This window comes from Hemitrygon akajei, chromosome 1, assembly GCF_048418815.1.
Source record: "Hemitrygon akajei chromosome 1, sHemAka1.3, whole genome shotgun sequence".
Lineage (NCBI taxonomy): Eukaryota > Metazoa > Chordata > Chondrichthyes > Myliobatiformes > Dasyatidae > Hemitrygon > Hemitrygon akajei.
Window position 1 is genome coordinate 188,430,843 of NC_133124.1, and position 25,576 is coordinate 188,456,418.

Sequence of the window (25,576 nt, forward strand, 5' to 3'; positions counted from 1 at the left end):
TCTATGAAATCTCCGGGAATAAAGACCTAATTATTCAACCTTGAGCAACATCCTGTACTCTTTCAGTCTTATTGATCCCCTTCCTGTGGGCAGGTGAACAGAACTGCTCACAATACTCCAATTAGGCCTCATCAACGTCTTTTACAACTTCAGCATAATATCCCAATGCCTGTACGCCATACTTTGATTTATGAAGTTTTTGTGCCAAAAATTTTCTTTATATCCCTACCTATTTGTGATGCCACTTCCAACGAATTACAGATCTGTACTCTCAGATCCCTCTGTCTACCATACTTCTTTGTGCAAGCCCTGTCACGGTTTGTACTCCCAAAGTGCAACACCTCACACTTGTCTCTGCGTTAAGTTCCACCTGCCATTTCTTCCAGCGGGTCCAAGTCCCCCTGCAAGCTTTGATAGCCTTCCTTGCCGTCCACTCTACCCCTAATCTTGGAGACATCCACAAATATTCTGAAAACAAAATTACTGACAACATTTAATTTTCAAGCAATAAACCAAAAGTGATTCATGGATCTGTAGATAATAAAGTTCTATCACCCCTACGTTATTACCCCTCTTTGATGTCTCATTTCCTCCTGCCATTTGTTCTCTGCCCTACTCCTTTCCTTTCACCCCACTTCCTCTCTCTCCCTTTCTCAGCTCTTAAGCTGCACAGGCAATTCTTGTTTGTTACCGATTAGCCCCTCTTTTGATCCCAAAAAATGGGATCATTTCCTTACAGTAACTGGGAAAGATATAAGCATGTTTTATAGCAAAACACCTTGTAAGATTTTCAGCATCTGTAGAATCTCTGGTGTTTATAATTTGGGCAAATTAATTAAATAAATGTAGCTCCCACTGCTATACAACACAAAACAAGAGATTCTCCAAATGGTATATATCCTGAGCAACACACACAAAATGCTAGAGCAGGGCAGCATCTATGGGAGGGAATAAACAGTTGATGTTCTGGCTGAGACTTTTCATCAGGATTACACAAATTATGTTTGGCAGTGGGTGAGAACCATTGCATAGAGCGACAACGCCACCTGCAAGGACTCAGCGCTCCCATTTATTGAAGGTCGTTGGATGAGCACACCAAGCCCTTGGATTACATTATTTCAACTGTGATATAAAGGCAGACATAGCAAATTATTCACTGAAGTTAAAAGATCACTGAGAAATTCAATAATTGACTTGGTGAGTCACACACCCACGAAGCTGTATACAACCCGTTGCCTGGTTGATGAGAGTTGTGTGGTTTCTCCTTCCAGCTGATAATGATTTGTGAACTAAGTTTGTTCTTTCTGCTATCATCAAATAAACTACAGCTGGTCAGAGACTACAGCTGAGAGCTTGTATCAGTAATGAATTTTAACCTTTGTTCTTGTTCTTGCTTAGAGCTGAAACCACACCTGTATTAAATCAAATGATATAGGAGCAGAATTTGGTTGTTTGGCCCATTGAGCCTGCTCCGTCATTCCGCCATGGCTGACTTATTATCCCTCTCCACCTTCTCTCCATAACCTTTGATACCCTTACTAATCAAGAACCTATTAACCTCAGCTTTAAATATATCCAGTGACTTGGCAGTTCGCAGGCCTCTGTGGCAATGAATTCCACAGATTCACCACCCTCTGGCTAACAAAATTCCTCCTCACCTCCGTTCTAAAGGGGCATTCTTGCATTCTGAGGCTGTGCGCTCTTGTCGTCAACCCCTCCGCTATGGGATTTATTCTCTCCACATTCACTCTATCTTGACCTTTCAACATTTGATGGGTTTCAATGAGACCACCCTTCATTCTTGTAAACTCCAGTGAGTACAAACCCGGAGCCATCAACTGTTCCTCATACAATCTCTGTCTCGGAAGCCGACATCAGGCTGTCTCTAAAGAGGGTGAACCCTGGCAAGACAGCAGGGCCCACTGGAGTACCCAGTAAGGCTCTGAAAACCTGTGCCAACCAACTGCCAGGTGTATTCAAAGAGATTTTCAATCTCTCACTGTTACAGTCAGACGTTCCCACCTGCTTCAAAAGGGCAATGATTACACCAGTGCCCAGGGTGAGCTGCCTCAACAACTATCGTCCAGTAGCACTCACATCTGTGGTGATGAAATGCTTTGAGAGGTTGGTCAAGGCTAGAATCAACACCTGTCTCAGAAAGGACCTGGACCCACTGCCATTTGTCCGTCACCATGGTAGGTCTAACGGTAGATCGCAAACGCGATCTCCACGCAGCCTTGGATAACCTGGACAATGTAAATACCCATGTCAGGATGCTGTTTATTGACTATAACTCAGCATTTAACACCATCATTCCTATAATCCTGATCGACAAGCTACAGAACCTGGGCCTCTGTACCTCCCTCTCCAAGTGTATCCTCGACTTCCTAACCGAAAGACCGCAATCTGTGCGAACTGGAAATAACATTTCCACCTCGCTGACAATCAACACCAGCACACCTCAGGGATGTGTGCTTAGCCCACTGCTCTACTCTCTCTACACCCAAGTGTTTAGGCACAGCTCAAATGCCATCTATAAATTTTCTGATAATACAACCATTGTTGGCAGAATTTCAGATGGTGACAAGAGGGTGTACAGGAGCAAGATATATCAGCTAGTTGAGTGGTGTCACAGCAACAACCTTGCATGCAATGTCAGTAAGACCAATGAGCTGACTGTGAACTTCAGAAAGGGTAGGATGGGGGAACACAAACCAATCCTCATAGGAATCAGAAGTGGAGAGAGCGAGCAATTTCAAGCTCCTGGCTATCAAGATCTCTGAGGACCTAAACTGGATGCAACATATTGATGCAGCTATAGAGAAGGCAGACAGTGGCTATATTTCATTCAAGGTTTGAGGACATTTGGTTTGTCAACTAAAACACTCGAAAACTTGTGTAACAGTACCGTGGAGAGCATTCTAACTGGCCGCATCACCAGATGCTATGGGGGGGAAGGCTTACTCACAAAATTGAAATAAGTTGCACAAACTTGTAAAATAAGTCAGCTCCATCATGGGAACCAGCTCTGTAGTAACCAAGACATCTTCAAGGAGCAGTGCCTTAGGAAGGCAGCATCCATCATTAAGGATCCCCACAACCCAGGACATGTTACCATCAGGGAGGAGGTACAGAAGCATGAAGGCACACACTCAATGATTCATCTACAGCTTCTTCTCCTCTGCCATCCGATTTCTAAATGAACATTGAACCCATGAACACTGCCTCACTACTTTTTTATTTGTTTTTTTTTGCACTACTTATTTTAACTATCTCACCCTAACCATGGACTTTTTACTCTCCTCCCATCCGGTAGGCGCTACAGGAGCCTCCGCTCCCGCACCAGCAGGCACAGGAAGGGCTTCTTCCCTGAGGCTGTGACCCTGCTGAACCTCACATCACAGCGTTAAGCAGTATCGCACCCATATTGTACTGTCTCGGTACTTTTATATTTGTGTGCTGTAGCACTTACTTTTTATTCGCTGTTAATTTGTAAATAACACTATTCGTTGCATTTCTGGTTAGATGCTAACTGCATTTCATTGGCTTTGTATCTCTACTTGGCACAATGACAATAAAGTTGAATCTAATCTAGTCTAATCTATTTAAGAGACATGTATATACTTTTTTCCTTCAGTTTTTCTCCATATTTATTTATCATGTATTTCATTGTACTGCTGCTCTAAAGTTAACAAATTTCACGACGTGTGCCAGTGATATTAATTCTGATAAGATTTAGGAATGAATTGAGGAGCAGTTCCTTTGCAGAGGGTGGTGACCTGAATTTTGTACAGCAGACAGCGTGGAGGCCAAGCCACTGAACGTACATACCTAAATAAGCAGATCACTTTCTGGATACAAAAGACAGCGAGGTGTTCAGGGTCAAAAGAGGGAAATGGTGTAAGTGCCGTAGTGTGGAGCAATATAGAAATGGGCTGCTTGGCCCACCACCTCCATGCTGATCTTTATTCCTGTCTACACTAATACCTTTTGCCTTGATTAGGTCCATATCTTTCTGTGCCTTACCTATTAAAGTGCATGTCACTTACACACCATGACTGTGTCTGATTACACCACCTCCTCTAGAAGACTGCCCTCATTGCACTCCTCTCTGCCTGACCTATGTCATACTGCGACCTTGAACCATCTTCCTCACTACCCCCGATACCACCAACTTCTGTATCATCAGCAGACTTACTTAACATTCATATGTCATTGTTGTTAATGTTCCCATTAATTCCTGAGTTATTGACTCTGACCTGCATCCAGTTCCCTGGATGTCCACCAGCTTTGGCCAGTATTGTGGCCATACGTTAAGCAATGAGTTACTTCTAAACCTCTATCTTTCCTCCTACGCTTCAGGAAAATCAGTCCTAGCCCATCCAGCCTCGACAGTTAAAAAATAGTGTTATTAGGTGATAGTAGAAAGAACAAACTAGATCACAAGTCATCAACAACGGCAAGGACAAATGAACCATCAGGCCCAAGGGCAACTTCTATCCCACTGTTATAGGACTAGTGTGGTACAATAAGATGGCCTCTTGACTTCACAAACTACCTGGTGGTGGCTTTGCACCTTATTGTTTACCTAACCTCCATTTTCTCTGTAAAACTTCATTCTGCATTCTATTAATATACTGTGTACTACATTAATGCATTGATTAATGAACAGTACACAAGACCTTGGTACATATGACAATAATAAACAAAATCACCAGTTTACCATCGTTTTAATCTCAAGACTGTCTTCGTATGACGGCACCCCACCCCCCTTTCAGGAAGGTGAAATTCGCTTAATCTCTCCTCATACTGCAAAAGACCGACATCCCAAGAATCACTCTTGACTATTCCCACAGTCAGCAATGTATCCTTGCTTAGGCAGGGAGACCGCTCCTGTGCACAACAAGGCAGAGGTGATCACACCAAGATCCCCCACAATCGCCAGCTTCGGAACATCCTGGGGTTCCAGGGATTTCAGTTCCTAGGGCAGGTTAAATAATATGGGTTCATTCTCATTGGAGGAGAGCACACTGAGAGGTGACCTGCAGGGGGTTGGGTTATGCGCAATGCACAGAGAAAGATGGTCCCAACAGGAGACTGATCAAGGACCACACAGAGGTAAAGTGAACGGAGGAGAAAAAAGCTTTTGTTTTGCATGGGGGGGTTTGGAGGTTATGATCCAGACTGCAGGTGTGAAAGTTTGATGGGTGGGGCTATAGTTGTAGCTATGTAGGAGAACTGGATAATCACATTCATCCCCGCACCCCCCCCCCCCCCCACCGACAGAAGGCCTCTTGTGTCGATGCCAGCTGAACAAAGGGTGACCCAGCCTCTCCCAGTTGCAAGCTCGCAGTCTGCACAGGACTCTTCAACTACACACACAGGACATATCGGAACATGACAATTTATAATCCACTACGCATTCAGAGCTCTATCACCCTCGGGGTGAAACGCATACCCTCCCATCCCCCTTGTGGGCCATGCTTCTTATTTCCTCAGTGAAGAAAATAGGTCTGTTCGATATATTCTACCAATGCCTCACTCAGTGGAATCTCCCCTCGGCCTCTGTCCCAAAAGAAAGCCCCAGCCTGTCCAACTTTTCCCTTGAGAACGTTTTTCAGTCCTGGCAACATCCTTGGACATCTCGTCCTTTCAGGCCTCTGTATCTTCTTTCTGCTGCTTCTTGCCGACGTAGGCAGAGCAGTTGCCGTTCCAAGCAGCGATTCAATCCAGACAGGGTGTTCTCTGTGGTGCTTTGATAAAAATCAGGAGGGTCAAAGGAGATGGTCAAATTTCTTGAGCCTCCTGAGGAAGCAGAAGTGCTGGTGAGCTTTGTTGGTTGTGACGCATACATGGTTGGACCAGGATTGGTGATGTTTACTCCCAGGAACTTCAAAATTGAAGTGATCGCATTGACACATGCAAAATTTATATCATTTTGATGGGAATTCTCTATAGTTAGGCCAATGATTCCAAGTGAAGGGTTAGGGCATTCAGGACTGTGGGGTGAAGGTATTCTTTACCCAGAGAGTGGTGACTCTTTGGGGCTGTCATCAGAACCTGCCAGGGCAAATGATGGGTACATCACTGTGTACCTTATTCAAAGGGTAGTCTATTGGTGATGGTGCCTGGTTAGGGAGAATTGCCTGGTTTGTGCCTGTCTGTATGGTAAAGTAGGAACATTGGTTAGGACAAGTTCAGGCTCCAAGCACTTTGTCAGGAGAAGGACTAAGGTTGAGAGAGCTTTCCCAATTCCTTCCTTGTCAGTCCTGCATGTTTCCCACTCTGCCATTGAAGTCACCTAGAAATCCTTCTTTAATGTAGACCCCAGGCTTTAAGAGGGTCAGTAGAGACCTTGGTCTCATCCAGAGGTTCCAGCAGTGGAGCTGATGTTCCCTAGCTATAGTATGTTGGGTGTATGTTTGTGTGTGCTGACGGTATCTGCTGTGGAATTCCCTGACACCAGACCAGCTCATTCCTGATGACATTCACTCTGTGAAGTTGTGTTTTTAACAGAGTATCTGAAGTAAATGATGGTCCTTCAGAGGATGACTCTGGGAAACAGAGAAACGGCAGAAATTTGTAATAGCTATTTTGGATTTGTCTTCATGGAAGAAAGCACTGAAAGTATTCAAAGTCGAAAGTAAGCTTATTATCAAAGTACTTACGTATATGTCACCATATCCAACCCTGATATTCATTCTTGCAGGCATACCCAGTTAATCCAAGAAGCACAATAGGAACAGTGAAAGACTGCACACAAAGGGACGGTGAACCAATGTGCAAAAGACAACAAACTGTGTAAATACTTACTAAATAAACAAACAAACAAATAAATAAACGATGTATGAATGTTGAGAACATGAGATGAAGAGTCCTTGAAAGTGAGTCCATAATATGTGGGAACAATTCAGTGACAAGGTGAGTGAAGCTGAGTGATGTTATCTCCTTTGAGTTAAGAGGGGTTTGAGGGGTAATAACTGTTCCTGAACCTCAACTTTGGTTGAGGGGTAATAACTGTTCCTGAACCTCGTAGTGTGAGTCCTGAGGCTCCTGTACCTTCATCCTGATGGCAGTAGCGAGGAGAGAGAGTGGTGAGATCTGGAGATCTGGTGAGAGATGGAGGTCCTTTAACGATGGATACTGCTCTCCTACAACAGCGCTCCATGTAGATGTGTTCAATAGTGGGGAGGACTTTACCCGTGATGGACTGGGCCATATCCTCTACTTTTTTTAGATTTCAGAGAGGGAGGGAGGAACTTGATCTCTATTATCAGAGATAAAGTAAAAACTAACAGACTGGGCCATATGCAGCCGAGAAAGCGGCTATAGTGATGGAGAGTGTGTGACTCATTGACCATACTCACGTAAGTTCTGCAGAAGTCACAGAGAACAGAAGAACATTTAGATAGGCACATGAATATGGGGAAGATGGAGAGATACCGACATTGTGTAAGTAGGAACCATTTATGTTTTTTATTAGCTGGTTCAGCACAACATTGTGGGCTGAATGGCCTGTTCCTGTGCTGTACTGATCTATGTTCTATGTGACCATTGACCAGCTGAAGGGCTGGACTGGGTGTTATTACCGAGAAGGGATGGAAATATTGGAACAGTAAAATTAGCAAGAGGACAGCTTAAGAGCTGGCAACTTTAAAAATGAATAAATTATCAGGCCTGGAATAAAACAATATCCTAGGCTCTTAAAATATGCTTTGGTCAAAAGGTGCTGACGTAGCTCAAAGAGGGATTCAGGGAGAGAGTGAGTGGATCCTGCCTGACTGGTGGGTAGACAGAAGGTCTGAGGGATGGTTTCACCCACAGTTTAGAGAGGCTCTTGTAAATCGGGGAGATCCAAGATGCACTGGCCACAGGATTACTGTCAGAGCATTGGAAGGTGGCAAAAGTTATTCCTTTGTCCAAGAAAGGGAGTAGGGATAATCCTGGGAATTATAGACCAGTGAGTCTTACTTCAGGTGTGGACAAATTATTAGAGAGGATTCTTGGAGTCAGGATTTATGAGCATTTTGAGAAGCGTAGTCTGATTTGAGGTAATCAACATGGTTTTGGGAGGGGCAGATCATGTCTCACAAGCCTGATTGAAATTTTTGAGGAAATGACAAAACCTATTGATGAAGGCAGATGTGTAGATACGGTATGAATGAACTTTAGTAAGGCATTTGACAAAATTCCCACGGTAGGCTCATTTAGAAAGTCAAGAAGCATGGGATCCAGGGAAATTTGGCTGCATGGATTCAGAATTGGCTCCCCACAGAAGGCAGAGGGTCAGTGGCTAGTGAGGTTCCACAGGGACCCCCTGCTCTTCGTGATGACTTGGATGAGGAAGTGGAAGGCTGGATTAGTAAATTTGCAGATGACATAAAAGTTGGTGGTGTTGTGGATCATGTAGGAATTTGTCGTTAAGTTACAACAGGACATTGACAGGATGCAGAGCTGGGCTGAGAAGTAGCAAACGGAGTTCAATCCGGAAATGTGTGAAGTAGTTAATTTTGGAAATTCAAACTCGAAGGCAGAATAGCGGGTTAATGGTAGGGTTCTGAGCAGTGTGTAGAAACAGAGTGATCTTGGGATCCATGTCTTAGGATCCCTTAAAGTCGCCAAGCAGGCTGATTGCACGGTTAAGAAGGCGTATGGTGTTTTGGCATTCATTTGTCAGGGGTTTGCGTTCAAGAACTGCAAAGTACTGTTGCAGTTCTATAATCTCCAGTTAGACCACACTTAGACTATTGTGTTCAGTTCTGGTCACCTCATTATAGGAAGGATGTGGAAGCTTTAGAGAGGGTGCAGAGCAGATTTTACAGGATGATGCCTGGATTAGAGAACGTGTCTTATGAGGATAGTTTGAGCAAGCTAGGGCTTTTCTCTTTGAAGAGAAGGAAGATGAGAGGAGACTTGATAGAGATGTACAAGATGATAAGGGGCATTGTTTGAGAGGACAGCCAGAGATGATTTCTCAGGGTGTAAATAGCTAATGCAGTTGGATCATGATGTTAGGGGTTGTGGTGGTAGAGGCAGATAAATTGTGGACATTTAAGAAATGACTAAGTATGTGGATGATAGAAAAATGGAGGGCTATGTGGAAGAGAAGGGTTAGATTGAACTTAGAGTAAGATAAATGGTTGACACAATATTGTGATCCAAAGAGCCAGAATTATGCTGTATGTTTGATGTTCTATGCAAGGTTGTGTCTGACCAACAGAACTTATGATAGGCCAGCTCAGGCAGGCACCCTCCAGTCTCCATCCAGCTAACGGGAGTCACCTGCCATGCATTTTCAACTCATCACCTGCAGCCTATTTAAACCCAGCTCTCACCCACAGTCATTGTTCACCCATCGAACCATCCGGTCTCGTCCAGTTGCTCCAAGCCTTCAGTTACCTTGTTGCCTGTTGTGTTAAGTATCTGTTCTCTCTTGATTTGTGACCCCTTGTGGTTTGTTATTTTGCAGTTTTCACTGCTAAATCGCCTCTACTGCTCTGCATTTGGGTCAAGTCTGCTCTACATTTCCTAGATATAAGGGAGTCTAGGACAAGAGGGCACAACTTCAGGATTGAAGGACGTCCTTTTAGAACTGAGATGCAGAGAAATTACTTTAATCAGAGGGTGGTGAATCTGTGGAATTTGTTGCCACGAGCGGCTGTGGAGGCCAAGTCATTGGGTGTATTTAAGACAGAGATAGATGTGTTCTTGATTATTCAGGGCATCAAAGGGTATGGGGTGAAGTCAGGGGAGTGGGAAAGATTGAAAGAAATGGATCAGCCCATGATTGAATGGCAGATCAGACTCGATGGGCCGAATGGCCTACTTCTGCTCCTACATCTTATGATCTTATGACCACCAGAGCCTTATATCCATTCAACAGACCTACCAACACAACCCACATCAGGCTCATTGTGCCCTCTTTTTTGAGCGATTCAACTTCACCATCTCAACTTGGATTTTCAGAAGGCCTTTGACAATCTGCCACACTTAAGGCTACTTAACAATTAAGAGCCCATAGTATTACAGAAAAGAGACTGGCATGGACGAAGCAGTGGCTGACTGAGTGGGAATGAAGGGAGCCTTTTCTGGTTTGCTGCTGGTAACTAATGGTATTCCACTGGGGTCTGTGCTGGGACCACTTCTTTTTATGTTATATGTCAATGACTTGATGACAGAATTGATGGCTTTGTTTGCGGATGATACAAAGATAGGTGGAGGGCCAGGTAGTTTTGAAGAAGTAGAGAGGCTACAGAAGGACTTACAACTGTTATTCTCCATATAAAAAAAATCCCTGAACTTTGATAGATTCCAGCCTGTAATTCTCACTCAGGTACCTGTTACATTTAATTAGGTCCCTCATGGTAGGCTAGTCCAGAGGATTAAGGCACACAGGATCATACACAGATGGGTTAGTAATTTTCAGAATTGCCTTGGCTTTGAGAGTGCCAGTGTTGAGCCTGAAGTGCAGTTTTTGAGGTCGTAGAGCTGAGGCTTTGATTGTGAAGCTTATGATTGATTGAGGTCCTTCCGCTTTAGTCTTCACTCGTATGCATCAGAATGAAGGTTAGGGCAGTGGTCTGCTCAGCTGACAGGATATGGGAGATCAGAGAGACTGCCTGTGACCCTGAAGACTACATCTGTGGGAAGGGTGTCCAGTTGTAACTCTTGGTTAACTGTGTTGAGGATCTGGAGGTGGAACTGAATGCACTTAAGGTAATCATGGATGCTGAGAGCATCATAGATAAGAATTTTAGTGAGGTGGTCACAACTGGAGTGCAGGCTGCAGATAGTTGGGTGACCACAGGAAAGGCCAAGGAGGCAGGGAGATAGTACAGGATTCCCCTATGGCCTTTCCCCTTGAAAACAAGCACACTGTTTTGGATACTGTTGGTGGGGGTGGGGGGGGCGGGGTAAATGACCATTCAGGAGAAAGCAACAGCAGCCAGGTCTGGGCTCTTGGGCCTCAGCAGGAAAGGGTGAGAACAGAGAGGACTATAATGATACGGGACTCAATGGTTGGGGGAGGGGCAGCTAGGAGGTTCTGTGGCCACAAAAGGGGTGGTAAGGTGATGTGATGTCTCTCTGGTGCCAGGGTCAAAGATGTTCTGAGTGGTTTCAGAACATTGTCAAGCCTGAGGTCATGGTGCATGTTGGCATAAATGACACAAAAGAGGTGAAAAGCATGAACTTGAGGTTAGTAACCTTGAGCTAGTGAAGGTAAAAAAACAAGCAGATATGACCAATGAATATGTGGCCGGACAGATGGTACAGTAGCCACCGATTCAGTGTATTGGACAATTAGGATGTTATAGAAAAGTACAGCACAGAAACAGGCCCTTCGGCCCATCTAGTCCATGCCAAACCATTTAAACTGCCTACTCCCATCGACTGGCAACTCCATACCCCTGTCATCCATGTAACTATACAAACTTCTCTTAATGAAATCGAGCTCACGTGCTCCATTTGTGCTGTGAACTCATTCCACACTCTCATGACCCTCTGAATAAAGACATTTTCCTTCCTTGTCCCCTTAAATTTTTCACCTTTCGCCCTTAATCCATGACCTCTAGTTATAGTCCCACCTAACCTCAGTGGAAAAAGCTTGCATGCATTTACCCTATCTATACCCCTCATAATTTTGAATACCTCTATCAAATTTCCTCTCTATCTTCTACGTTCCAATGAATAAAGTCCGAACTTATTCAATCTTTCCTTATATCTCAGGTCCTCAGTGCCCCATTGTTCACCGTGCAAGAATTACTTTGGTTGGTCCCACCAAAGTGCAACACTCACCCTCGTCTGCATTAAATTTTTCCAGCTGGTCCAGTTGCCACTTCAAGCCTCGATAGCTTTCCTCACCACCCACTGCAACCCCAATCCTGGTTCCATCTGCAAGTCTGCTGATCCAGTTTACCACATTATCATCCAGATCATTGATACAGATGACAAACAACAAAGGACCCAGCACCGATCCCTGCGGCACTCCACTAGTCACAGGCCTCCAGTCAGAGAGGCAAATACTTACAATCACTCTCTGGCTTCTCCCACAAAGCCGATGTCTAATCCAATTTACTACAAGCAACTGAACCTTTCTGACCAACCTCCCGTGCGGGATCTTGTCAAATGCCTTGCTAAAGTCCATGTAGACAGCTTCCATTGCCTTACCTTCATTAACTTTCCTGGTAACTTCCTCAATAAACTCTATATGATTGGTTCAACATGACCTAGCAGACACAAAGCCATGCCAACTATCCTTAATTATGTCTGTCCGAATACTTATATACCCAGTTCCTTAGAATACATTTCAATAACTTTCCCATTACCAGTGTAAGACTCACCGGCCTGTAATTTCCTTGTTTATTTTAAAGCTTTCTTAAGCATTGAAACAACATTGGCTCTCCTCTGCAACACACAGAAAATGTTGGAGGAACACAGCAGGCCAAATCTCGGCCCAAAACATTGACTGTTTACTCTTCCATAGATGCTGAGTCCCTCCAGCATTTTCTGTGTATTGCTTTTAATCTTCCAGCATCTGCAGATTTTCTTATGTTTGGTTACCCTCGAATCCTCTGGTGCTTCACCTATCGCTAAGGATGGTTTAAATATCTCTGTTAGGGCCCCGGCAATTTCTGCACTCTCCTTCCGCAGGATCTGAGGGAACACCTTGTCAGGCCCTGGGGGTTTATCCACCCTAATCTGCCTCACGACAAAAACGCTTCCTCCTCTGTAATCTGTACAAGGTACATGGAGTCGAGACTGCTTCGCCTCACTTCTATAGATTCTGTGCCCATCTACTGCAAAAATAAAATCATTTAAGATCTGCCCCATCTCTTTTAGCTGCACATATGGATTAGCATGCTGATCTTCCAGAGGAGCAAATTTGTCCTTTTCACCGCACTCAACCTTCTGATTCCTGACTGTCTGCGGTCTTAACATCTTGTCTAGGACATAGGTGGCCTGTGCAAGACGGACTGGTTGCACCTGAACTAGGATGGGGTGGGGGGGGGGGGGAGGTGAGTGCCAATTTCCTGGCAGGGAAGGTTTAAACTGGATTGATAGGTGTTCTAGCCTCTAGAGCCACAGTTCGTTTTGTATGAAATTCACTTGATATGATTTTGATATCATTTCCTGTGCGGATTGGCTTTGATTCAATTTGAACCACAGTTTCAGCCCTTTGCTTGGTGTGCCCTTGAAGCACAACATTTGAAACGTATTGAGAAAGCATCCTCAGTCTGCAAGCAACTTTTCCCTGAGGAGAGACAGATGTTCAATTACAACATTTAAGAGATGCTGGGATAGGAGGAGGATGGAGGGCTGTTGTCCAGGTGCAGGTCGATGGAACCAGACGGAGTAACAGTTTGGCACAGACTAGATAAGCCAACGTTTTGGTGCTGTAGCTCTCTACGAATCTTGCCCCCATAACCTTTACCAATTAAAAAGCAGCTTTAAAGAAACATCATTTTGACCTTAAATACACCCAGCGTTTTGGCTTCCACAGCCCTCTGCGGTCCAAAGTTAGTTTGAGGCCGATGCCCAATTCCGGTCATTCAGTGAGCAAAACTAACTCCAATGTAACCTATCGAGCCCCATTAGAATTGTATATGTTTCAAGAAAATCACCTCTCATTTTTCTAAATTATAGAGAATGAGTACAGTTTCAATCTCTTCTCAACTAACTAACCCGTCATGCCAGATATCACCCTGGTGAACCTTCAGTGCTTTCAGGCTTTTGTATCTGCTACCAATGGGAGAGGAGATCAGAGAGAGTATCTGCTGTTGGTGGGGTCTTTGATTATGCTGGCTGCTTTACTGAGGAGGTGTAAAGTGTAGACAGGGGCCATAGAGTGGAATCTGGTTTCTGTGATTGCCGAGCTGTGCCCCCAACCCTCTGCAGTTTCTTGCAGAGCAGGTGGCATGACAAGGTTCATGCATCCAGACTGAACACTTCCCATGGTGCGTCAACAAAAATTGGTAACTGTCAACTGGGACATGCCGAACTTCTTTGGTCTCTGGAGGGGGTAGAGGCATTTGCCAATGTTGTTGGCCATGACATCGATGCGGTTGGTGATGTTTGCAACTAAGAAGGTGAAGCTGTCAACCTTAACACAGGAGCATGTAGACCCACCCCTCTCCCCATGAAGTCAATGAGCAGCTCTTTTGTTGACGTTGAGGGAAAGGTACATGCTGTAGTAGTAACGCAGGTAGACAGGGTGGTAAAGAAGGTTGTATGGCAAGCTAGCCTTCAATAGGCAAGCATTGAGTACTGCTCTACTCTCTCTGCACCCAGGATTGTGCGGCTCGGCCATCTATAAGCTTGCCAACGATGCAACTATTCTTAGCAGAATTTCAGATGGTGATGAGTAGGTGTACAGGAGTGAGATAGATCAGCTGGTTGAGTAGTGTCGCAGCAACAACCTGGCATTGAACGTCAGTAAGACCAAAGAACTGATTGTGGACTTCAGGAAGGGGATGTCAAGGGACCACACACCAGTTCCCATGGAAGGATTAGAAATAGAAGGGGTGAGCAGTTTCAAGTTCCTGGGTGTCAGAGGAAGTGGTAAAGGCAGGTGCAATCATGAAGTTTAAAATACATTTAGTAGGTGTTTGGTTAGGAAAGGTTAGAGGGTTGGTGAAAACACCCAATGTGAGGACTTGGGACTAGCTCGGATAGACAATTTGGTGGGTATGGATGAATTGGAGCAAACGGTGGCTCCTGGGAGAATCTACAAAACAGTGTTAACTGAGATGAGACGTCCACATTACAAAAGATCCAAAGCACGCCGGTGTGTCCCAGCTCCGGTGAAATCTGATACTGGCAACAGACACCGTGCAGCAGGGATTGCTTCCGCCTAGATCAAGGATGGCGCCAGCTCTAACTGGCTGTGACTATGCGGCAACGTCATTAGCGTACGTGGTGACGTTTCAGGCGGGAATTTTCAGCGCTCCAGGTGTCCGTAGTCATGGCGGAAGAGTGGGAATCGTTTGTTGAGGAGGAAGGTGATGATAATGATGAGGAGGAGGAGATCCTGACTCCGGCAGAGCTCATCCACAAGCTGGAAGAGGTGAGACCCTTACCGTCAGAGGGCCACGCCGGCGGCCGGTGCCCGAGGTGGAAGTATGTTCGATCTCCGGTTGCGGGCAGTGGCCCTCAGCCCTACCTGATAGTGAGTGAGATCGGGTGGGCAGCAGGACGGAATTAGGGCGCGGATCGTGTTGTGGCTCTGCATCAGGATGCAGACAGAACGAGCTGGGAACTTGGCCAATGGAGTTTGATGGAACAGTACAGGTCAGGCCGTTCGGCCACGATGTTGTGCTATCTTGCTAGCGGCTTATACTAAATGCCCTCCTGTGAATCATCTGTAGCCGTCCAATCCCATATTCATGTGCCTGTCTAACTCCAACCTGCCTGCGTCCACTCTTGCCCTTGGTCACCTAGGCAGTACCACTCTGCGTAAAATAAACTTGCACTTCACGTCGCTTTTAAATCTCCCACTCCTAACTTTAAAAGCATATTCTTTGAGATATTGTGTGGAACAGATCCTTCCAGCCCACCGCCCACCTATTTAACTGTAGTCTAACCACGGGACAATTCACAATGGCCAATTAACTACTAACTGGTGTAACCCTCTCACCGGGGTTTGTGGTCAAACTTCAGCCACGGGACTCGGCGGTGAGAAGGCCACCTTTCATAAACAATATATGTATAGGGTCAGTGTGATTTGGGATTCAACCAAACAGGAAAGTTGGGAGTTCCGATTAAAGGAACATCAATTTGAGTGAATGCTGTGTAAATAATGCAGAAATAATAGGTCAGACACTGCATAAAATTATAAAGTATATTTACCAATTTCAGCTTTATCAGTTAATAGGATAAAGAGAAAAAATGGGCCCATTACAGTTAACAAGTCTAAATGTGCACATATCAATAGCAGTTGGGTGTACTGCTTTACTCACGGTGCTGAATTCTCATCACAAATCACAGGTAGAACTTCCCTTCTTGGATTCCTTTCTCACAAAACACTTCTTGCATTATGGTCTCCCCTTCAGGCATCGTCCCTGATCCTCTCCACACAGCTCTTTCTAGAACCTTGTCTCCAACCCACCATCCTGATTGGCTGACACATCATTCCTAAGTTGAACAACGTGGCTCCTTATCTTCAGCCAACACCAAAACCACTCTACCAGCAGGACACGCTGCTTTTACAGAAAACGAAAAGAAAATACCTCACAGCATGGCAGTAGACATCTTAACCAGGGCATTACATTGGTAAGTTTTTGGACAGTGGGAGGAAACCAGAGCACCAAGAGGAAACCCATGCACTCAAGGGAAGAACGTACAAACTTTCTTACAGAAGATGCTAGAAATGAACTCTCAACTCTGACAGCCTGAGCTGTAATAGTGTTGCGCTAATCGCTATGCTACCACGGCCACCTATTCTTGTTTAACCTATCTGACTGTGTGCTCAGTCCACTACTGTTCACTCTGCTGACCCACGACTGCTGTAACACACAGCTCGAACCACATCATCAAGTTCGCCGATGAAACGACCGTGGTGGGTCTCATCAGCAAGAACGACGAGTCAGCTTACAGAGAGGAGGTGCAGCAGCTAACCTATCTGAATGTGAACAAAACAAAAGAGATGGTTGTTGACTTCTGGAGGGCACAGAGCAACCACTCCCTGCTGAACATCAATGGCTCCTCGGTAAAGATCGCTAAATTTCTTGTTCACCTGGCAGAGAATTTCACCAGCTCCATAGCAAAGAAAGCCTAGCAGCGTCTCTACTTTCTGCGAAGGCTGAGGAAAGTCCATCTCCCACCTCCCATCCTCATCACATTCTACAGGGGTTGTATTGAGAGCATCCTGAGCAGCTGCATCACTGCCTGGTTCGGAAATTGCACCATCTCAGATCGCAAGATCCTGCAGCGGATAGTGAGGTCAGCTGAGAAGATCATTGGGGTCTCTCTTCCTGCTATTGCAGACACTTATACCACACACTGCATCTGCAAAGTAAACAGCATTATGAAGGACCCCACGCACCCCTCATACAAACTCTTCTTCCTCCTGCCATCTGGGAAAAGGCACCGAAGCATTCGGGCTCTCACGACCAGACTATGTAACAGTTTCTTCCCCCCAAGCTATCGGACTCCTCAATACCCAGAGCCTGGACTGACACTTTACTGCCCTATTGTCTTGTTTATTATTTATTGTAATGCCTGCACTATTTTGTGCACTTTATGCAGTCCTGGGTAGGTCTGTAGACTAGTGTGTTTTTTTCTGTGTTTTTTTGTAGTTCAGTGTAGTTTTTGTATTGTTTCATGTAACACCATGGGCCTGAAAAACGTCTCTTTTTGTGTACTGTACCAACAGTTATGGTTGAAATGACAATAAGAAGTGACTTGACTTGACTTTCCGTCTTTCCAACTCTGCCATTCCCAAGCCATAATTACTTTCCCGAACTTCATCTATTCTTTGGCTCCAGACCTTGATCATACCCTCCCCAAACATCTCTAACTCCACTTTGTTGATCCTTAGAAATTAATTTAAAAACAAACAACCTGACTGGTCCCACCACCGCTCCACCCAACCTCCTCTGACCACCATTCTCTCAAACGATCTCTGAATAATTCTTGTTTTCAGACTGAAGCCCTTCCTGAATTTCCTGCGCCTTGACTTGAGGTCCTGCAGGGAGAGGGAGAAGGAGGGGGAGAGGGAGAGAAAAGGGTTGGTGGTTCCTTGATACGTGCTGCACAGCGAGTTTTATTCTTTCATTCTGGAATATGTTATGCTCTCAGCTATTTAATGTCTGGGTCTGGTATGTTTTGAGGGAGTGGGGGACTGAAACTACTTCCAGATTTCACTGAGGGATCTCGGTTGCTTGAAGTTCTAGCAGCTTTCATGACCTTTGCTACAAGTTCCAGTTCTCTAGTATGTATTTTAATTGAATGTATAGATTTTAATTTGCTGGTCTGGAATGTAATAACTATAACCATTTCTGTCTTTAATTTCCACACAGGCTTGGCTGAATGAGAAGTTTTCTCCTGACCTTCTGGAATGTAAATCTGAAATTGTGGAATGTGTCATGGAACAACTGAATCATATGGTAACAAAATAATTATTTATTGGGTGAAGTGTACTTTGCGGATGGAATTGAAGGCCGCAGAAAGGATATGTAGATTTCATAGAGCTTGTATCAAACAGCAGGTTAAAGGGCTGTTTTCAACCACTTACACTAATCCAAAATGGCCTCACTTTTATTCTCACCACACTTCTTTCATTTCAGAATCAGCTTTATGATGACTGGCATGTCGTAAGATTTGTCGTTTTGTGGCAGCTGTGCAGTACAAGACATAAACAAATGACTATAGATTAAAATACAAAATAAAATAAATAGTGCAAAAGAGGACTAGTGGGTAATGTTTATAGAGTATTCAGAAATTTGATGGTAGAGGGATAGAAGCTGTTTTAAAATGCAGAGTGTATTTACAGTATTTCCTCTCTGACAATAGTAATGAGAAGGGGGTTGTGTCCTAGATCTGAATGATGGATGCCTCCTTTTGAAGACATCCTCTGGTGAGGAGGCTTATGCCCAAGATGGAGCTGGCTGAGTCTGTAACCTTTCTAGCCTCTTTTCATCCTGTACAATGGAGCCTCCATTTCAGATGGTAATGCAACCAGTCAGATGCACTCCACCATACATCAGTAGAGATTTGCTAGTCTTTGCTGACACACCAAATCCCTTCAAATCTCTTCAAGCTCCTAATAAAATACAGCTGCTAATGTACCTTCCTCACAATTGCTTCAATACATTGGGCCCAGGCTTGATCTTTAGTGACTTTGGCACCCAGGAACTTTAAGCTGCTCATCCTTTCCACCTCTGACCCATCAGTGAGGACTACCGTGTATTCCCTCGACTTCCTCTTCCTGAAGTCTACAGTCAATTCCTTGGTCTTGCTGCCATTGAGTGTAAGAACATTGCTGACATTGATGCTTGTTGACTTCAGGAGGGCACGGAGCTACCACTCCCCGCTGAACATCGACGACTCCTCGGTAGAGATCGTAAAGAGCACCAAATTTCTTGGTGTTCACCTGATAGAGAATCTCACCTGGTCCCTCAGCACCAGCTCCATAGCAAAGAAAGCCCAGCAGTGTCTCTACTTTTTGCGAAGGCTGAGGAAAGTCCATCTTCCACCCACCATCCTCATCACATTCTACAGGGGTTGTATTGAGAGCATCCTGAGCAGCTGCATCACTGCCTGGTACGGAAATTGCACCATCTCGGATCGCAAGACCCTGCAGCGAATAGTGACGTCAGCTGAGAAGATCATCGGGGTCTTTTTTTCCAGCCATTACAGACATTTACACTACACGTTGCATCCACAAAGGAAACAGCATTATGAAGGACCCCCTGCACCCCTCATACAATCTCTTCTCCCTCCTGCCGTCTAGGAAAAGGCTCCGAAGCATTTGGGCTCTCACGACCAGACTATGTAACAGTTTCTTCCCCCAAGCTATCAGACTCCTCAATACCCAAAGCCTGGACTGACAACTTGCCCTACTGTCCTGTTTATTATTTATTGTAAATGCCTGCACTTTTTTTGTGCACTTTATGCAGTCCTGTGTAGGTCTGTAGTCTAGTGTAGCTTTCTTTTTTTTTATTGCGTAGTTCAGTCTAGTTTTTTGTACTGTGTCATGTAACACCATGGTCCTGAAAAACGTTGTCTCATTTTTACTATGCACTGTACCAGCAGCTATGGTGAAAATGACAATAAACCAGCTGATCTGTCTCACTCCTGTCACCATCTAAGATTCTGCCAACAACATCAGCAAATTTGTAGATGGTGTTTGAGCTATGCTTAACCACACAGTCATGAGTATAGAGAGAGTTGAGCGGTGGGCTAAGCTCGCATCCCGGCCATGTACCTATGTTGAATGTCACTGAGGTGAAGTTATTACTGATATGCACCGACTGTGGTCTCCCATAATGAGGAAGCCAAGGGTGCAGTTGCAGAGGGAGGTACAGAGGTCCAGGATTTGCAGCTTGTTGATTAGTACTGAGGGGATGACGGTGTTGAACGCTGAGCTGTAATCAATAAACTGTAGCCTGCAGTTATCCGGGTTGTCCAAGGCTGAGTGGAGAGCCAGTGAGATTGTGTCTGCTGTAGGCCTGTGAGGCAGTAGGTAAATTGTAGCCTGCACATGTCCTTGCCCATGCAGGAGTTAATTCTAGCCATGACCAACCTCTCAAAGCACTTCAACACAGTAGGTGTGTGTGCTTCTGGGCGATAGTCGGTGAGGCAGCTCACCATGCTGTTCTTGGGCACAGATATGATCGATGATCTTTTGAAGCAGGTGGGAGCCTCTGACTGCAGCAATGAGAGATCGGGGATGTCCTTGAGCACTCCTGCCAACGGGTTGGCGCAGGTTTTCAGTACCATGCCAGGTACCATTTCAGCACCATTGGGGTCTGATGCCTTGCAAGGCTTCACCCTCTTGAAGGATGTTCTGACATTGGCCTCTGAGACAGGTCACAGGATTACCTCATGCTATGGGGATTCACACAGATGTAGTTTTATTCTCCCTTTCAAAGCGCGCTTAAAAGGCGGTGAAGTCATTGAGGAGTGAAGCAGCATCACGGCCATTTATGCTGTTAGGTTTTGCCTTTTTGGGAGTAATGGCATGCAAATCCTGCCATAATTATCATGCATCTGATCGTGTCTCTAGCTTCACATGGAATTGCCTTTTTGCTCCTACAATAGCCTCTGCCGACCTTACCTGGATTTCTTGTAGGGTTCTGGATCACTAGTCTTGAACGTCATATACCTAGCCTTCAGATAACCATATCTCCTGGTTCATCCATGGTTTCTGGTTTGGGTGCAGTATGACCAGTATTTTCTCAAAGGCATGCGCCCATCCACACAAAGCCTGAAGTCAGTGATGTTCATTCATGTTCATTCAGATCCAAAGATGAATCCCTGAACATGGTCCAGTCCACTGATTCAAATCAGTCCTGTAAGAGCTTCTCCGCCTCCCCTGACCATACCTTCATGGTGCTGACCTCTGTTGCTGCCTATATGCCGGGAGTAGAAATACAGCCAGGTGATCAGACTTGCCAAATTCCCCCAGATTCAATCACTCTCCTTTACATTCGGGGCAACTTGCAATGTTTGGGTTGTGGGAGGGAAGCAAGGCATCTGGAGGAATGCCAAGCAGACCAGGGAGAAGGTGTAAACTCCACACAAACAGCACTGGAGATGAGGATTAAACCTAGGTTGCTGGTGCCAGGAGGCAGTAACCTCACTCCTGTGTCATATTTCCTCAAGGCAATGTCATTGTCATGGTTAATAGTTAATAGTCTACTTGACAGATAGACCTCAGTATGTGCGGTTGGGAGACTGTAGGTCTGACACGGTGGTCAGCAGCACAGGAGCACCGCAGGGAACCGTACTCTCTCCAGTCCTGTTCACCCTGTACACATCAGACTTCCAATATAACTCGGAGTCCTGCCATGTGCAGAAGTTCGCTGATGACACGGCCATAGTGGGGTGTGTCAGGAATGGACAGGAGGAGGAGTATAGGAAACTGATACAGGACTTTGTGATATGGTGCAACTCAAACTACCTGCGTCTCAATATCACCAAGACCAAGGAGATGGTGGTGGACTTTAGGAGATCTAGGCCTCATATGGAGCCAGTGATCATTAATGGACAATGTGTGGAGCAGGTTAAGACCTACAAGTATCTGGGAGTACAGTTAGACGAGAAGCTAGACTGGACTGCCAACACAGATGCCTTGTGCAGGAAGGCACAGAGTCGACTGTACTTCCTTAGACGGTTGGCGTCATTCAATGTCTGTAGTGAGATGCTGAAGATGTTCTATAGGTCAGTTGTGGAGAGCGCCCTCTTCTTTGTGGTGGCGTGTTGGGGAGGAAGCATTAAGAAGAGGGACGCCTCACGTCTTAATAAGCTGGTAAGGAAGGCGGGCTCTGTCGTGGGCAAAGTGCTGGAGAGTTTAACATCGGTAGCTGAGCGAAGGGCGCTGAGTAGGCTACGGTCAATTATGGAAAACTCTGAACATCCTCTACATAGCACCATCCAGAGACAGAGAAGCAGTTTCAGCGACAGGTTACTATCGATGCAATGCTCCTCAGACAGGATGAAGAGGTCAATACTCCCCAATGCCATTAGGCTTTACAATTCAACCGCCAGGACTTAAGAACTTTTTAAAAGCTATTATTAATGCTTTTTGAGATAGTGATTTAGATGCATATCATATTTTTTACTGAGTTAAGTATTGTATGTAATTAGTTTTGCTACAACAAGTGTATGGGACATTGGAAAAAAAAGTTGAATTTCCCCATGGGGATGAATAAAGTATCTATCTATCTATCTATCTATCATCTAACTGATCCACCTACTATATGGTAGCAAGCTATTATGTATTGAGCAACATGCTGTTCTTACAGGCATATACTAGCACCAACAAAAATGTACCATCAAGTGTTGATAATGATTCTTCTGATGGATTAGATAATATGATGTGGTTAGTGAAAAAGGCTTGCTATTTATAACCCTCGTACATCCCAACACACTTGATTTTTAAAAACATGGTCAGTGTTGTAGGAAACACAGTAGATATTTTGCACTCGGTGAGCTTTTGCACTATGATATCAAACTGTTAATCTGCTCTGGTAATGTTGAATGAAGGACAAAGATTGGTTGGAACAGTGGTAACTCCTCTGCTCTTTGACATCCTGGATTCAAGCTCCTGCTATGGATTAACTCCCTAATGGAAAATTTCTGGATACTAATGGTCTTGGCATCCTTTGGTTCAAAGGTTAATCTCTGATGCCGTCTGGCCTTCCAGCTGGAACGTACGGATGCCAAGGCATTTGTTAGCATCCTCATTAGCACTCTTCTCTACACCAGCAATATGCTAAACAGATTAATTGGAGGTGTATTTCAACCTGCCCAACCTTAATGCAGTTTGTTTCGTGTAAAATATTTTAAAAATGACTTAAAGCGACTGTGAGGCTAATATTGTATGGTTCGGTTTTTATTATAATCTGGTCTATAGGAAAAGAATCTGCAGCGAGCCAAGAAGGGAGACCTGAAAATCACCATTCACAGGATGGAAATGGAGAGGATTCGTTACGTCCTCAGCAGCTATTTGAGGTCTCGGTTACAAAAGGTATGGAATTCATGCTTCTGGTTTTTCAGCAGGAGTATATTTACATTGATCTGTAGCAGAGTAGGGTCATGTGCTGACAAAGTGAACAACAGGATTTATCACAAACTGCAGTAGTTTTTTGGTTTGTCAGTTTGACTTGATTGGTGTGACCAGAGTTATTTTATTCTGCAAACTAAATTCTCTAAGAAAAGCATTGCCTGTTCTTTGAGGAGAAGGATTGAATGCCAGATTGAATGGTTCCGGCATTTTAATTTTCATAACTTGCCTAGAAAATTCAATTTAATTTTAAATTGCTCAGAGCAAAAATATTGTTCTTCCTCTTTCTAGATTGAGAAGTTTTTTCCTCACATTTTAGAGAAGGAGAAGTCCCGTCTTGAGACAGAACCTTCTTATTTATCTGCACAAGAAGCTGCTTTTGCAAAAGAGTGAGTACTGCAAAGGGACACTGTTCCCACCACAAGGAAGGGTAAACCAGTCATTGCCAACTATTCCCAATCTCTCAATTTTAACGTTCTTAAACTTCTCTGAACTTGTTTGCAAATATAATTGGATAGGAAATTCAAAAATGATTCTAACTGGTGGTGAGAAGGTGGGCATCATCCCCACAGATGGTACTGGATGTAAATTGTATATCTAGGTTTTTTAATAAGGAGAAGATTAATAATCTTAGATGAATCCCATATAGTCATTTCTGTGCCTGTGGTATCAGTGGCACCAGAATACTAGTATTTCTCTATGCCTTCTGGTGCTAGTTCTGAAAGTTTCAATTTGCTTGCCCAATCCGTGCCATTGGTTGCTGTGTATCCTGTTGCTATGTTTTTCCAAGGTTTTTGTTCTTTATTATGTTTCTGATTCCAGAGCCTTGGTGAGCAGCAACCGTTTTAAACCATGTTTAGGGAAATGGGACAGAAGGAATATGGAATGCTGGATGCTGGAGGAACTCAGCAGGCCAGGCAGCATCTATGGAAAAGAGTAAACTGTCAATGTTTTCGGCTGAGACCTTTCATCAGGACTGGAGAAAAAAGATGAGATGTCAGAGTAAGAAGGTGGGGGAAGGGGAGGAAGAAAGACAAGGTAGTCGGTGATAGGTGAAACTGGGAGGGGGTGAGGAGGGGTGAAGTAAAGAGTTGAGAAGTTAATTGGTGAGAGATATAAAAGGCTGGAGAATGGGAAATATGATAGGAGAGCGTAGAAGACCATGGAGGAAAGGGAAGGGGTGGAGCACCAGAGGGAGGTGATGGGCAGGTGAGAAGGGAAAATGTAAAGGGGGCTGCAATTACTGGAGCTTCATGCCATCAGGTTGGAGGCTACCCATAGACATAGACAGTCCCTATACATAAAGCTGTCTGCTTTTTTCTAGACAACACACCCAACCTATTCCTCTCGAGCACCAATCTCCTTGGCCTGAAACATCGGCAGTTTACTCTATTTCATAGATATTGCTTGGCCTGCTGAATTCCTCCAGCATTTTGTGTGTGTTACTTGGATTTCCAGCAACTGCAGATTAAAAAGGAATATGGAGTTAGGTCATAATTCGTCATGTTTTAATTGAAAGGCAGAACAGACTTCAAAGGCAAAATCATGTTCTCTTGTTTAAACTCGAGTAAACTCAAGCTCTTATTCTGAAGAACATTTTCAGTTATGAGTTAAAGTCAGGGCTAGGAAGTAAGTGTAAGGTTTAGTGTATTAAAATTGAGGGATTGAGATTTTAATTTACTCTACTGCATTAGAATCAAAATCCATAAGAGTTTCTAAAACATCTGCAGGTAAATGTTTAATGTGTCATAAAAAAGGGGCTGCTCTTTCTGAAGAGCAGCACAGGAATGCTGTGGTTAATATTTAAACTGGATGTTTTCTTGGAGCCAGATGATGTGATCTTGGGCTGAGGAGTCAAACCTTCCTCCTAAATTGGGGATAGAATGATAGCTTACTCTGAAAGCTCAAACGCCAGCAATATCTTGCTGCATGAGGCACTCTTAGTTCTGTTTCACTGAGTTGCTCACTGTTTTGATTCAAAGATATGCGGCAAATTGTGAAGCACACCTGAAGAACCTTGCCTTGAAGCGCATGCCTCCTAATCTGCAAGCTCTGGACATGTTGAAAGCTGGTGAGTAGCCTTCTCTTGAGTGAGCTTCTTAATCTCTTAGTTGGAAAAAGATAATTCTGTGCCTTTATTTAAGAAGGGCTACAAGGACAAAAGATTCTGAAAGACAGAATCTATCTGCATTTGGAAAGACAGGGACAGATTAGGGATAGTCAGCATAGCTTCATGCATGGGACATCGTGTCTCATGTGTTTGATTGATTTTTTTGAAGAGGGAATCCAGAGGTTTGATGGGGGAGGGCAGTAGACATTGTCTACATGGACTTTAGCAAAGCCTTTGAA

At 44.5% G+C, this 25,576-nt stretch overlaps 1 protein-coding gene across 2 annotated transcripts in view; it reads left to right on the top strand.

The window, feature by feature from the left end:
* Positions 1–14,932: 14,932 nt before the first annotated feature.
* Positions 14,933–25,576, top strand: part of gins4 (GINS complex subunit 4 (Sld5 homolog)) — a 35,080-nt gene continuing 24,436 nt past the window's right edge. For both annotated transcript variants that reach the window (XM_073056865.1, XM_073056874.1), the window contains exons 1-5: positions 14,933–15,064; positions 18,018–18,104; positions 23,078–23,191; positions 23,519–23,616; positions 25,210–25,298. In XM_073056865.1, the coding sequence (XP_072912966.1) occupies positions 14,963–15,064; positions 18,018–18,104; positions 23,078–23,191; positions 23,519–23,616; positions 25,210–25,298 (490 nt within the window). In that variant the 5' untranslated portion in view covers positions 14,933–14,962. The remainder of the gene's footprint in view (positions 15,065–18,017; positions 18,105–23,077; positions 23,192–23,518; positions 23,617–25,209; positions 25,299–25,576) is intronic.